The sequence below is a fragment of the Acanthochromis polyacanthus genome, chromosome 16 (assembly GCF_021347895.1).
Source record: "Acanthochromis polyacanthus isolate Apoly-LR-REF ecotype Palm Island chromosome 16, KAUST_Apoly_ChrSc, whole genome shotgun sequence".
In the NCBI taxonomy this organism is placed as follows: domain Eukaryota; kingdom Metazoa; phylum Chordata; class Actinopteri; family Pomacentridae; genus Acanthochromis; species Acanthochromis polyacanthus.
This window is the reverse complement of record NC_067128.1, coordinates 30308719-30322593: the sequence shown is the minus strand read 5'-3', so window position 1 is coordinate 30322593 and position 13875 is coordinate 30308719. Positions and strand designations below refer to the sequence as shown.

The following is a 13875-nucleotide window of genomic DNA, read 5'->3' as shown; positions in this document are numbered from 1 at the left end:
GATAATTTTTTCTAGTCAGAGAGCCCAGAGGCTTTAATATGAGTGAACTTTCGTTCCACCTTGCGTGTGTGTGTGTGTGTGTGTGTGTGTGTGTGTGTGTGTGTGTGTGTGTGTGTGTGTGTGTGTGTGTGTGTGTGTGTGTGTGTGTGTGTGTGTGTGGAGAGGAAGGTTTTGCTGTTTTTAATTTTCTTGCAAGACGAGGATGTGCCAATTGTGAATGCAACCAATTATAATATAAAGAATAAAGTCTGTCTTTGCATAAACAGCAGAACACACAGTAGAGTTTTGAGACTTTTTTCTTTAAATTTTTTTTCCAAACAACTCAACAACAGAGAAAAATATGAGTGCCAACTCGATTCTGTTTGTTTCTCTGCAGGACCCGCTGTCCCTGTCGGAGTGGATGTTCAGGTGGAGAGTCTGGACAGCATATCTGAGGTGGACATGGTAAGTGAACCCGGTGCATTGAGTGCAAGTTAACAGTTAGACTGCACGATATATTGTTTCAGCATCAACATTAAGAAGTACGTATACATGGGCAATAATCGCATCGCTGGAAATGAAATGTAACAGCAGTAAATTAACTCCGACACATCACGTTACAACTTTTTGGGTGCTTGATGGGAAAAGAAAACTCAACAATTCCCAATGAGAAGTCTCAAATTGACAAGTTCTTGGGTACTTTGTGTGTGTGTTTTTTTATTTTTGTTAGATGTTAACTTCTTTATAAGTCATGAAGTTTGCTGATATGTGGGCTCCGAGTGTGCCCAGCAAAACGAGTAAGGGACAGGAGAGAAACACTGAAGAGACAGATTTGGTTGCAAAAAAGAAACACAACCTCAGTTGTAGAGCTGCACAATTATTGGGGAATAAATCACGATATTCGTTTCCTGCAGTTAAATGAACATGATTGACTGTGAAGTTGACAGCTTAGATGTGCTTCCATCTCAGAAAACAGCTCATTAAAAAAAAAGCCACTTGGTTTCGGCTTGAGTACATCTGACTTTACGACACCTTATTTCACTCTTTTCAAAGTAACTTTTAGTCACAAACCATGGAGACTAGAAGCTTCTGTGTGTACAGTGTTGCAGCCAGATAACAACCTTCAATGTAGCCTGTGAGAGAGGTGTTGAAATAAATTAGGCCAATTGCAGTGATTATTGAGAAGCAGTTATTTAGCAAATAGGGTGGTTTGGATCCACTTTTATTTATGTTTTTACCTCTACATGATGCACTGAAGTCTGGTGAAGAAGAACCTTATTTCAAGTATTTTTTGATACAGATTTGTGCATTACTAGGAAGGTAGCACAGCACGGAAAATGAGCGCAGTGTTTCCTTTGTGTGAAAATGCAATAAAAAGTCTTTAAAATCAGTGAATAACTGTGATAATCAGTCTAATTGTAATCTCAATTGATCAAAATAATCATGAATCTCGTTTTGGCCGTAATCATACACCTCTCTCCAGTTGTATGGAAGTACTTTGTCGACAGGAAAGATGGTGTTAACACAAAGCAGGTACTCTGTCAGCAGTGCCTTACAATTGTTGCCAAGGCAACACAACCAATTTGTTAGACCATTTAAATCAGAAATTAAGTGGCATCTTTGCAAAGCTCTGCATGATGAGTTAAAAGCCAAATCTGAATACAGTCCAAGCCAAAAAACTATTGTGGATTTCTTTGCCAGGGTTGCACCATGTGAAAAACGGTTCAGAAAAGTTTCCTCAGTGAAAAGCACTTTTTTAGCTTTTTCAGTTATTTTCTGTGCAAATGGACTCACCTCCAATATCACCCCAATCATTCCAGAGAGAGTAATTCTTTCGAAAAAGAGTTCTTTTGAGCCATCTAGTGAAAACTCCAACTCGGATCTGCTGCAAAGACTGAAAATAGCAGCAATTAAAAGTCAGTCAGGGTGGGGAAAAAAGAGGATTACTTGGATTATTCTGTCTCTCTAACTTAATATTTGATCAACACTAACTGAAAGTAATGAGATTATGAAAGAAGTAGAAGCATAATGTCATTATTAATGATACCAGTCCCATGGATTACGTGACTGGTGGCAGTGAGTCTGGGACCGTTTGTGTCTGTGGAAGTTAACAAATTAACTTCCTGTGCTTCAACACATGGGGGAGAATCTCTACTCAGACAAAGCAGCTAATGATCCATTAAGGGAACATTCTTAGCATGAGAAAGGACACGAGTAGCACTGTGATAACACTTGTGTCCTCTGTCTAACTTCCTGGGCACACGAGATCCCTGCACAAATACAGTTTTATTCAGAAATCTCTTGATCTTGTATGAGATATCTGTGTTGTGCCACCGGAGTTGGAGGGATTCCTTTAAAATGCCACGAGGGTGTCCTTTTAGTCATTTAGCTGTAGTTTTCAGTTGGATAATCAGAGCTTGATTACGAAAGCTCAGCGGCGGGAATTGTTTATTTTGCTCAAAGTCAGACTGAATGCAACGTTGAGTAATGTAATTAAATCAACCTTCTGTTCTGGAACCGTAAACTGGATCCCAAACAGTCGTCCTGATGTTGTGTAAGCTCCAGTTTGCAAGGACAGCTGAGGATTACATTTAATTTGGAATCCAGGGTTGTGTATTTAATTGTTTTGGAACAGAAGGGGAGGAAAGATGAATGATTCCAGACGATGGATACTCCAAATAACATTATGTCACTTTGCAAAGCTGCGGGATGCTGAACGGTCACACGGCAATTTCGCTTTGCTGTTTCGTTTTAAAGTCGGCGGGTTGAGCAAACATGAGGTTTCATTTTGTCAGCCAGTCCAATGAAAAGACCAAACCAAATGTGTGATCTAGGAATCAAGCCCTTTGGTTCCTATTAAAGACATCAGCGTTAACTCTCAAATGATTAATATTTTCTTAAAAAGGCTCAATTTAATCACTTTTTGCACCAATAAACAGTGAATACTACTCAAGCAGGTGGAAATATGACGTTTCTTGGAAAGGGTGTTGAAATTGGTGAAGTAAATCAAATGGAGGAAGCCTGAGTAAACTTTTCTGTCTGCAATTTTAATTCTCGTATTAGCAAGTCAGTTCTTTCAGAGGCTATTTTATGGTTTGTGAAAGCTGTTCATAAACTAATTTAAAACAAGTTGAGCTGAACTAACTAAATTAAAAAGTTTATACGTGCAATCATCATCAAAAAGCTAAAATGAGAGTATGGTGGCTGTTTCCACCTTTTTATTATGCTTAATAAAGACCCATAACCAGGATGGAAATGATATTCCCTTACATTATTGTATGGGAAAACCTCAGAGGAAATGTAGCACCCTGTAATTGTACAGTCTGTGAGAAAAAGTGCTGAAATATGCAGATTTATTTGTGATACGTGTGTGTGTGTGTGTGTGTGTGTGTGTGTGTGTGTGTGTGTGTGTGTGTGTGTGTGTGTGTGTGTGTGTGTGTGTGTGTGTGTGTGTGTGTGTGTGTGTGTGTATGTATAGTAGGAGGAAGACTGTGGTGCTGAGGCTGCATGTGCACAGGGCTGCAACTGTTTTATTTTCAGTCACATCAATGTCATGTGGTGGCGCTGGGACAAAATACACTCCGATGTGTTCGTGTGGTGCAGCCTCTTTACACGCAGTCGCCGAAAGCAACAGTGTGGCTCACTGGTGTGTTATGATAGACAAAATTTGGCTCAGAGTATCTATCAGGCTTTGGATACACACACAGTACTTGTTAAAAGGATCAGTTTGTTGGCGGTTTAGGTCTGCACATACAATCTGGTGATAAGAAGCCCTGTAGTGTTTAATTACTTTATTACGTTATGAAAACAAGGTGCATGCGTGTGATAGGGGCCCAGAAAAGAGCACGTGTGAACAGAAGAGCGAGTGTTTCGGCTCCAGTGTTTATTATTTGCTGGGATCTGCTCAGCATTTGCTTCATTGTGAAGTTGACTTTTCAGACTTTGGAAACAGACTTTGCTCTTCTAATTGTTTTTTTCGTTTTTTTTATTTTTTGGTTGGTTGTCCATCCAACACGATGCAGACCTCCACAGCTAGAGTAACAAAAGGTACACCCTTCAAAGGAAAATGAAAAATTATATCTTAATGTGCCAAAATGTTGGTTTCCATTGCTTATGAAACACAGAGGGATAATAGTGACAAAACAAAATGTAGTAAACATCACATGCTAACATGAGTGCTTGAGAACGCTGTGCGTCCGGCAAGGGCGTCAGTTTGTTTTTAAAAGTGGGGGGGGTGGAGACCACAGCACTCTGTCGAAAATGTTGAAGAACGGCGGCAAAATGCCACAAGCTGGGCTCAAACTCACAACCACCGCACCAAAGGCAGAGGCTCAACCTGTTGAGCTATCGGTATATGCTGGTAGAGGGGTCTGTGGGCCGCTATAGTACTAATTCTCCCGGGCCAAAATTTTGCCCCTGCACGCCTCTGGTCGGAGCTTCCACTTGGCACGGGTGCAAATTTAGCATCTGCACAGTTTTTTTTAACCTCACGAAGGTGTGCTGCATGTCTGTGCAACTCTCGGCCGAGTGCGGATGGTGCGTTCAGGAGCGTCGGAATTTTCTATACTGCTGAAAATAACTGGGTTTACAACGGCTTACATGTGAAGAATTTGAATGTGTTGGAGACAAAATGACCCCTGACAAAAAGTGGGGGGGGGGGCACATCCCCACCGTCCCCCTCTAAACTGACGCCTATGGCGTCCGGTCATAGCGTGGCAGTAAAACATTAGGTTTTTTTGGGTACAACAACAAAGTCCTTGTTCCCAACTCACCAAAAACACCAGATTTGGCCACATGTGACTTTTTCCCCTTCCTCAAAATGGAAAAATTGAAGTTCAAGTGTAAGAAAATCGGCGCCCATCGCAAATAGTGTTTGACATATCATAAAAGATTTCCTGCTGCTGATAGTGTTTTCTCACATGACATCCTAACTCTGAACTTTCTGATCAGTCTTCATCTTTTTAGGTTCTCAAGCAAAACATGCTCAGTGATTTAAACAAATAAATCAAAGAGAGTTGAAGACAGACCAGAGGCTGTCGGTGTTGAAAGCGATCAATCAAAAGACATCAGCCGCTGTCTCTGCCTCCAAAGCCTCAAAAATCAACTTCACACATTAGCCAGTATTGAGCAGTTGCAAATTGGGGGAAAAAAATGTTAACTGAGTTGACAACAACTCATAACAGCAATTCAGTTTGATTGCCGGGCCTGGATTTTGTTGTTATTGTTGTCATTGTGCACTCGGTGGCTCATTTCTGGCTGTAAAGGGAACATGAAGAATGCTGGGATACGCCCTTTACTTTAATCTGAAATGCTGGTGATCTAGCAATGTTCTATGGTTGTGAATATTTTTGAGCACCTTTAAAACAAGTCTGTGTTGCTAAAATGACATACAGCCACAAGATAGGTTGAGAAGAGTCATTAATGTGTCTTTACATAACAATATCTGTGTAAGTTTTGCTAACATTGGCTAATAATAGCCCACGGTGGCCTCTGTTTTAGTCACAAAGTCAGAAAACTGTATATTCAATTATAGTTGAAGTTTGCTCGTTATTAGTTATTGTTAGCTATCTGAGTGGGTTTTATTGCTGATTTGGTGGTAGTTATGAGATAATGATAAATGCTAAAATGTAGCACAGTGATAGCACAATGTAGCTCAGCAATGCCAGCTGCACAGTAGTTTCTTAGGTTTGCTAGCAGCTAATACTAGCCACCGTAATGATCAAAACATCTGAGTGTATCTCGGTTTATTTGGTAATTTCCCTCTTTGTTTTGAGGCAATAATGGGGTAATAATTAATGTTCAACTATAGCATAGTAGATCAAGTTAAAAAAAAATACAAGTGGTTTTATTGCTTATTTAGCTTTTTTTTGTTTTTCTTCATTACAAAATAATGACAAATACTAAAACAATTGCACCAGTAGGGAGTGTATGAAGGTAAAATTGGTTGAGTAACGTCACACCAATTTTTGCTAAAAATAGATAGCAATAACCTGCTGCTAGCGTCAGAACAAGTTGTGGAAACAAAACCAAAACACAGTGACTTTGGAAAATGTGCCGCTTTGTTCCTAATAAACATGTAACTTTTTATTTGCAAGAGAAAGCCAGTGCTATTTATACTTTCAAAGGAGTCATCGAAATACAATTCAAAGTGTTAATTAACTAGTACATTTGTATTTATAAATACCACACACTGATGACATTCAAGGATACAGACTTCAGATCTATACACTTGAAATAATCTCTCATTAGCAAACACATTACAGTTATTACTCATTGGAGAGACATGCCCCTGAACTCGTCTTATGCAACATCAAAGGTACTTTTATGGTAGGTGCCAAGAGTACAATGTGTTGCAGCAGCCATTATTCCAAACTGATCTGGTCTTACGTAATGCCGCGTGGAGACTAGGATAGAGGATGATGATCAGTGGCAAAGGGGAGCAGTGCAGGCTCAGGACCACTCCTGCCTGCATAGCAACAGGGAGGCAGGAGGCGAGAAGACAAGGGTAAGCTAAGACCAATGGACGCTGCGGACCATGCTTAGTTAACATATGTTCAGCACTTCTTATGACTGTGTATGTTTAGTCATAAACAACCTCAATAATCCAGCGACCATGGGCCAGAGCGCTGTAATCCCAGAGGAATTCAATAAATCAGATGCAAGTAGAGTCGTCGTAGTGAGACTTAATCCAGAGGCTGTTTCTGCATCTGTCCCCCCCTCCCCCTGCTCCCTCAGGACTTTACCATGACCCTGTATCTGAGGCACTACTGGAAGGACGAGAGGCTGGCCTTCCCGAGCGCCACCAACAAGAGCATGACCTTTGACGGGCGCCTGGTGAAGAAAATCTGGGTGCCCGACGTCTTCTTTGTCCACTCCAAGAGGTCCTTCATCCACGACACCACCACTGACAACATCATGCTGAGGGTCTTCCCTGACGGTCATGTTCTCTACAGCCTGAGGTGACGACGAGAAGCAAATAAGACTTGGCAGGACCCCGGTGCAGCCTGTGTGGAGCTGGTGAGGTTTACACTCTGCTTTTGTTTCCTCAGGGTTACAGTTACTGCTGCTTGCAACATGGACTTCAGTCGCTTCCCTCTGGACTCGCAGACGTGCACGCTAGAGCTGGAGAGCTGTAAGTATTCGCACGCACCGATATCGAACACTCTTTCACCAGGAAGACAGTGGAAATAATGTGCTGCAAATTCAGAAAAGGCCCACAGCGTTTTGGCAGCATGTTGCCTCACCAACACCTCCCTGCCGAGAAGCACCAAACTGTGATTCATCAGCAAGAAACTGGTGCATAACAACAGCATGTAATTTCATCATGCTTTCACTGAAGCGGCTGTTGCTTCATATTACAGATGTCTTTGCTAAGCAGTCACAGCCTTTCCATGCATCAGCTGCTGGCAGAAGCAGGCCTTGAAAGGGCTTATGTTAGAATTTAATATTTTAGTTGTCCTGTCTTTCTTCATGTTTACAAGTTGTTCTTGAAAATGTATTGTAATGTTGTTAAAACGCTCTCAGCCTCACCTGGAAACAAGGGGTGTAACTTCCATTTTGGGGCATATCTGTATACAATAAAGCCTTATACTACTGTCCACAAAAATTAAGATGTTCAACTCAACTCCTCCTCCACAGATTCACTGACAGTAACTAAATATCTCTCAAAAACAAATAAGTAGACTGGAATATTTGTAATGACTTGTTAACAAATAGAAACAACAGAAATTATGGCAACACATCCTAGACATAGATGCCCATGTATGGGTTAAACCTACACTACCATTCAAAAGTTTGGGGTCACTTAGAAATGTCCTTTTTTAAAGATTTTTTTTTCAATGAAGATACCATTAAATTAATCATAAATCCAGTCGAAACATTGTAATGTGGTAAATGACTATTTTGGCTGGAAACAACTGATTTTTTAATGAAATATCTACATAGGGGTATCATGACTCCTGTGTTCTAATGCTACATTGTGTTAGCTAATCGTGTTGAAAGGCTCATTGATGATTAGAAACCCTTGTACGATTATGCTAGCACATGAAAAAAGTGTGAATTTTCTTGGAAAACATGAAATTGCCTGGGTGACCCCAAACTTTTGATACATTTATTCAGCTGGCCTTTATTAGTAACTGCCCTTTATTTGCTTTGCTCTTATTTGAGATTAAACTGATCACTGAGTGTTTTCTAACCACAGATCCAGCTGCTGACACTGAAACTAATGCACCTCTCCACTTTCCTTTCCACATTCCTGCTTTCTTTCCTTCAGATGCCTACACCGACGAGGACCTGATGCTCTACTGGAAAAGCGGTGATGAGTCTCTGAGCACCGATGACAGGATTTCGCTGTCTCAGTTCCTCATTCAGAAGTTCCACACTACCTCCAGACTGGCTTTCTACAGCAGCACAGGTCAAGAGGCAAAGCAAACTCTGAATGCAACTTTTAAATAATTTTCTTATTTATTATTTTTTTTGTAAGGCTGGATGTCCGCTGGGCAAAATTGGGGATTGCTCTTAAGGGCCACAAAGACCTGAGGCATGGGAATTAGTTTGGAGAAATTTTATCAACTGATAAATACAAACTGAATTTGGCAGTTCCTTAATCCAGTTAATTCATTTACAGTTAATTTTGAGGCGCTGTATTGTCAAGGGGCCCAATGTCAACATCTACTTTGAACACCATTAATATTTCAGTTGACATAATCACTACATGGTAGATATTCCTGAGTGAATTCGTGCTTAATCGGCGTACAGACAAATTTAGTTGGAGAACACATGGGGAGTTTAACAGTAATGAGGCAAGTCAAAGAACCCCAGGGCATGTTCATTTATATAGCATATTTAATATGCAAAACACCCCACGAAATGCACTTGATCAACTGGGAAATTAAAAATATTAAAAAAGAGAGACATACACTAAAGCATACAATATTTGGAACATACAGAAAATGTCTCAAGTGTAACGTGGATACTGATGAAGTTTTCTAACGTGGATTTAATTGGAAAAGGTCCGCTTTGTTCCTTTATTTTGTTTAGGCTGGACTCAGATTGACCTGAGAGACTCACGGTTAAAGATGAGATCGGACTTGTGCTAAACTGTGCAAACGTTTTAGGCACTAAAAGTAAAGTGATAATGCCATGAATAGTAAATAGTTTATTGATTGACTCTTTGTATGGCTCTGGCTCAATGTCTGAACTCATTATCCTGCTGGAGAGTAAATCCAGGACCAATCAAATGTCTCCCCGATGGTTTGATGTGCTCTCAGTGATACATGAGAATTTAAGCATCTGAAGTGCTTTAAACTTCTGCCCATTACTGAATTTTGGTTCTAAACCACCAATGGTTTTATGGACAAGCAGTAGTACTTGGAAATCTAGTGGATACACAATGGAATCAGGGCTCTGCTGCTCAAGTTTGGTCTGAATGAAGTTGTATTAAGTTTAGCCAGGGCTGGACTGGGACAAAAAATTTGCCTATCTGGCCAAACACATCATGCAACTCCCCTAAATATATCTATATATGTACAGTTTATTTATATATCAACCGTGACACTCTCTAGAAACGCTAAATCTTTGTAAAGAGTGAAAAAGAATCATGGAAAACATCAAAAAGTCTTTTAAAAAGTGACAAAAATGATGAAATTGCAACACATGAAGTTTCACTTCACTGTGTCAAAATTATGTTTGTGATCTCCTTTGATGAATCCTTTAAAAAACAGGTGAAGGCATGGTGCATATAAGAGACAGCGAGCAGCAATGATAAATGATTGATCAGAATATCAACATCATCTAGATTGAAGTAGCTCTGCATAAACTGAGAAGCCACACAAAAGCTGCCTCTCAAATACGTCCCTACCCCCCTCCACATCCCATAAGATCCTATCACCTCAAAAATAAATGAATTAAACAACAAAAGCTGCCAGCTGACAGCACTGTTTATGTGGAGAAATTGTGGTCAATAAAATAGCGATGTTCTCTCAGTAACACATTGTATCAGAGACTCATTAAAAGATATTTTAGCTCATCACAAAAGAGCTTTCTAGCCAGTGCTACTGAGCAAATGTTTTTAATTATCTTTGCCAGTGGATATGGTGTGCTCGTCACCATGACCTTCCTTCATGCTAATATTCGGATGTTTTCCACTGCAGGAACTATTGTTTCAGGGCAGCCTGAACCTTTGCATGTGTTAAAACCACAGGAATCACCTCTGAAAAACCTCTTTTGGGGCCATTTTTGAGGGAGAAAAAAGTACAGTTGCTTGGATAGCTCCAAAAAGAACTGCAGTGTGGGTTTTGACGTTGTGAACAAAATGAAAAATGCTGATTGGTTAAACTCAGAGAGAACAACAACCACTAGTTGTTTTCTTTTGCCTTCTTTGAGTAGTGCTCTTCTTCTCTCGAACACCACCAACAATGCAAAATTCTCCATATAATTTTTTTTAATTTAACCTTTATTTAACCAGGAGAGATCCTGTTGAGATTAAGAACCTCTTTTTTAAAGGAGTCCTGACCAAGATAGGCAATTAAAAATTTAAATTTACAAGCAAGTTATAAAAAACAAGTGCATATTGTGGAAACGGCCTCAAGAACTTAGATTTAAAGGCACTCAATGAGATTAACTCAGTTAATTTACAGCCTTTCTGCAACATATTCCAGGCAGAAGGTGGAGAATAAACAAAAGCCTTTTTACCCACTTCAGTACAAACATATGGAACCTAAAGCAACAGATGATCTTGTGAACGGAGCAAGTGAAGATCACAACTTTTCTGTGCCGTTCAGGAGCAAATGTAGGTGGGCAGTAGTCCAAGTATTGCTTTATATATGAAAACATACCAATGACGGATCTTTCTGGTGGCTAAAGCAGGCTATCCCACCTGAGAGTAGAACTCACAGTGGTGCGTTGACATTTTACAGTCCATAATAAACCTTAAAGAAGCATGGTGAACAGTGTCAACCATTTGAAGACTTTGCGCAGGAGCATTCATATACAAAAGATCTCCATAATCCAACACAGACAAAAAAAGTTGCAGTGACAAGTCACTTTATAAGCTAACACATCAAACCTCGACTGTTCGATTTCCTATATACTCTTAGAAATGCATCCAGTTGCTTCTATTTGTCATTGCTTTGCTGCATTTGGAAGCAATGCTATGGCTAGATGGAAACAGAAAGGCTGAAGGCGCTAATTACTGACTCAATCCTGTATGCGTTGGCGGCATCTTATGCTGCAGTGGAAAGTATTGACGTGATAACCAGCAACTTCCAAACTACACCTGCATTCATAAAAATGCAAATTTTGCAGAATTAGTTTCATCATAATGTGATCAACACTGCAAACACCAGCTACTTTGGTAAACACCGGCCCTGTTTGCTCAGTTGTATCAAGCAGATCCTAATGGGACTCATTAGTAGCCTAATGCTAATCATCATCATCATCACCTCTTATTACATATTGTGAAGCCAAGCAGCCAGTTGATTGTTAGCCTTTCCAATCTCGCCCTTTATCCCTCTGCCTCTCCTCACCCTCCCTTCTGGGCCTGCCACCACCATCATCAGCCGCTGGTGATGAGGAAGGTCCTGCAGCAAAGCGTCCGTGATTTTTTGCACATTTGGCAGCATCTGCCTGAAGGGCCTGTCTTTTCTTGGCCTTTTCTCAGCGCCTCACGTGCGTTTTCTCTTATCCATCTTGGCACTTTGACTTTTTGTTTTTGCACTTTGCAGATGTGCTGTTTAGTGAAGAAACTGAGAGGTAGAGGGTTTAATGATGTGACTGGACTAAAGTGGTGCCAGTTAAGAAAAAAAAAAGGGCCAATCTACCTATTTTCTGGACTGGAGAGACCCCCCAAAAGCTAAAAAATACATCACTTATACCAAGTTTAGATTATTATTTGTTGTATTTATCTTTATTTCAGGCTTTAAATTTTGTTTTTAAGTGTTTTATTGTTCATTTTCACCCTTGTACAAAACACACATTTAAGCAAAGAGCAAAGGTTACATCCATTACTTGTGTATATTTTTAAGCTTTTTTATATGGGAGCAAGTACCTGAGATACAAAAGGTGGTCAGAGAATAAACAAGCAAGATAGTGTATTACTCTCTGACTGTATGTAAAGTCTGTGCTATTACTTCAGGCCACAAAAGCCAGAAAAAAAAAAGAAAAATGAAAGAAGAATGGAAAGAAAGTTGCTCGCTGGCTGCTCTGGTAGCAAACATCGCTGTTTTGTTCCCATTAATATTGCCTTTAAACTCTCAGAGCACCAAACAGTTCCTGGGCATTTTCTGCTCCTGTCACATTTTTACTCACCCTGGACTCGTATTTTTTTTTTCCTGTAATAAAACATCCAAACCATGACTGGAAGCAGAGAGAATCTAGAAGTGTTTTGTTTTTGTGCAGAGAGAAATAGGTAGAAGCCCATAAATCATGACAATAGAAAAAAAAAGAGGTGAATTTCTTTTATTATTTATTAACAACAAATGGGGAAAAGACTGGAATCAACGTGTGTAATATTTTTTTCTGAATTCCCCCGGTGTTGCCAACAGATGAAAAAAAAAATGCTTGTTTTCTCTCTGCTCTGTGTGAAAACATTCAGCTGAAAAGTCCCTGAATTTTTGTAATGCAAATGTTGGTTGCAGCTGAGTCTCTAATGGCTTCACAGTTGTGGCAAGACGTGCGGAATTTGTAGCTTTTACAGAATCTGGTTCAAGGGATTGCTTCATTTTTGATGAATTTTTAAACGAGACACGGAGAATGAAGTAATTTTGATAAAATGTCACAGATTTAGGCTCAGGATTGGTTAATTTTCTGGATGGTAAGGCTCGTCTTGTGATTTGTTAAAAAAAATCTTTCCAATTTCACAGCTTCTAGCTTTGATAAATGGTGTGATTTTGGCGATTGATTTTTTTAAAAAGATAACATGCAACCCAGGTAGCCTTAATTCTAAACCAAACAACTTCTTTTTCCATTTACTGATATCTGCAATGCCATCACTGCCTCGGAGACAAAATTGTAAAACTACTGTGCAGGCAACTGAGTTTATAAAGTCATTAAAAACCGACTTGAGCCCTGATTTCTCCAGCTGTGGTGTTGAATGCAAAATGCCTCCACGTATTAGTTCTCAGATTGTGCCATGATTATCTAAATAATCCCATGGGAGACAGTTACGCATAACAACAGGAAAACTAGAGCAAAAAGGATGAGTGATAGCCGAATTCCATTTAGCTGCTTCATTTTGTTGTGTAATGGCTTATTGGAACAGTTAAACAGAACAGCACTACCAAAGTCAGGAAACAGTAAAAGATGTTCACTCTGAAAGTAATTGTTTGTCTTTGCCCGGTGAGGTTTCATCCAGTTAATGAGGTTGAACTCATATCCAGAGAAAAGCGCTTCATCTGAGAAAGACTGTATCTCAGGAACTTTATAAATATAATTAATACTTTGCACTGTATTGATTTTGTTTTTCACATGCCCCTCCAGATTTCTGCCAACCCTGTGGAAATTAGTTTTTAATTTCACCTTATTATATCTTCACCCTGATCTTTTAGCATATTATTGCTTTGCTTTACCTCTGTCGAGTGAAACAGTTTACAAAAATCCATTGTATTTTACTTCTCCTTTGGCCTCCAGGCTGGTACAACCGTCTGTACATCAACTTCACTCTGCGGCGTCACATCTTCTTCTTCCTGCTGCAGACCTACTTCCCCGCCACGCTGATGGTCATGCTGTCCTGGGTGTCCTTCTGGATCGACCGCAGGGCCGTCCCTGCCAGAGTCTCATTAGGTAAGAGGATCTCCAGCACAATGACTCTCCTGCCTGCTCAGATTTAATGGGTTTCCAAAGCACATCAAAGTGATCTGAGAGTCAGCGCAGGAGAAGCCCAGAAAGGAATCAGGCTGT

The 13875-nt window shown here is 40.0% G+C and overlaps 1 protein-coding gene across 2 annotated transcripts in view; it reads left to right on the top strand.

The window, feature by feature from the left end:
- LOC110949664 (gamma-aminobutyric acid receptor subunit rho-2-like) overlaps positions 1-13875 on the top strand; it is a 32541-nt gene that overhangs the window by 10164 nt on the left and 8502 nt on the right. For both annotated transcript variants that reach the window (XM_051960880.1, XM_022191825.2), the window contains exons 3-7: positions 377-444; positions 6715-6938; positions 7029-7111; positions 8252-8392; positions 13606-13758. In XM_051960880.1, coding sequence (XP_051816840.1) covers positions 377-444; positions 6715-6938; positions 7029-7111; positions 8252-8392; positions 13606-13758 — 669 coding nt within the window. The remainder of the gene's footprint in view (positions 1-376; positions 445-6714; positions 6939-7028; positions 7112-8251; positions 8393-13605; positions 13759-13875) is intronic.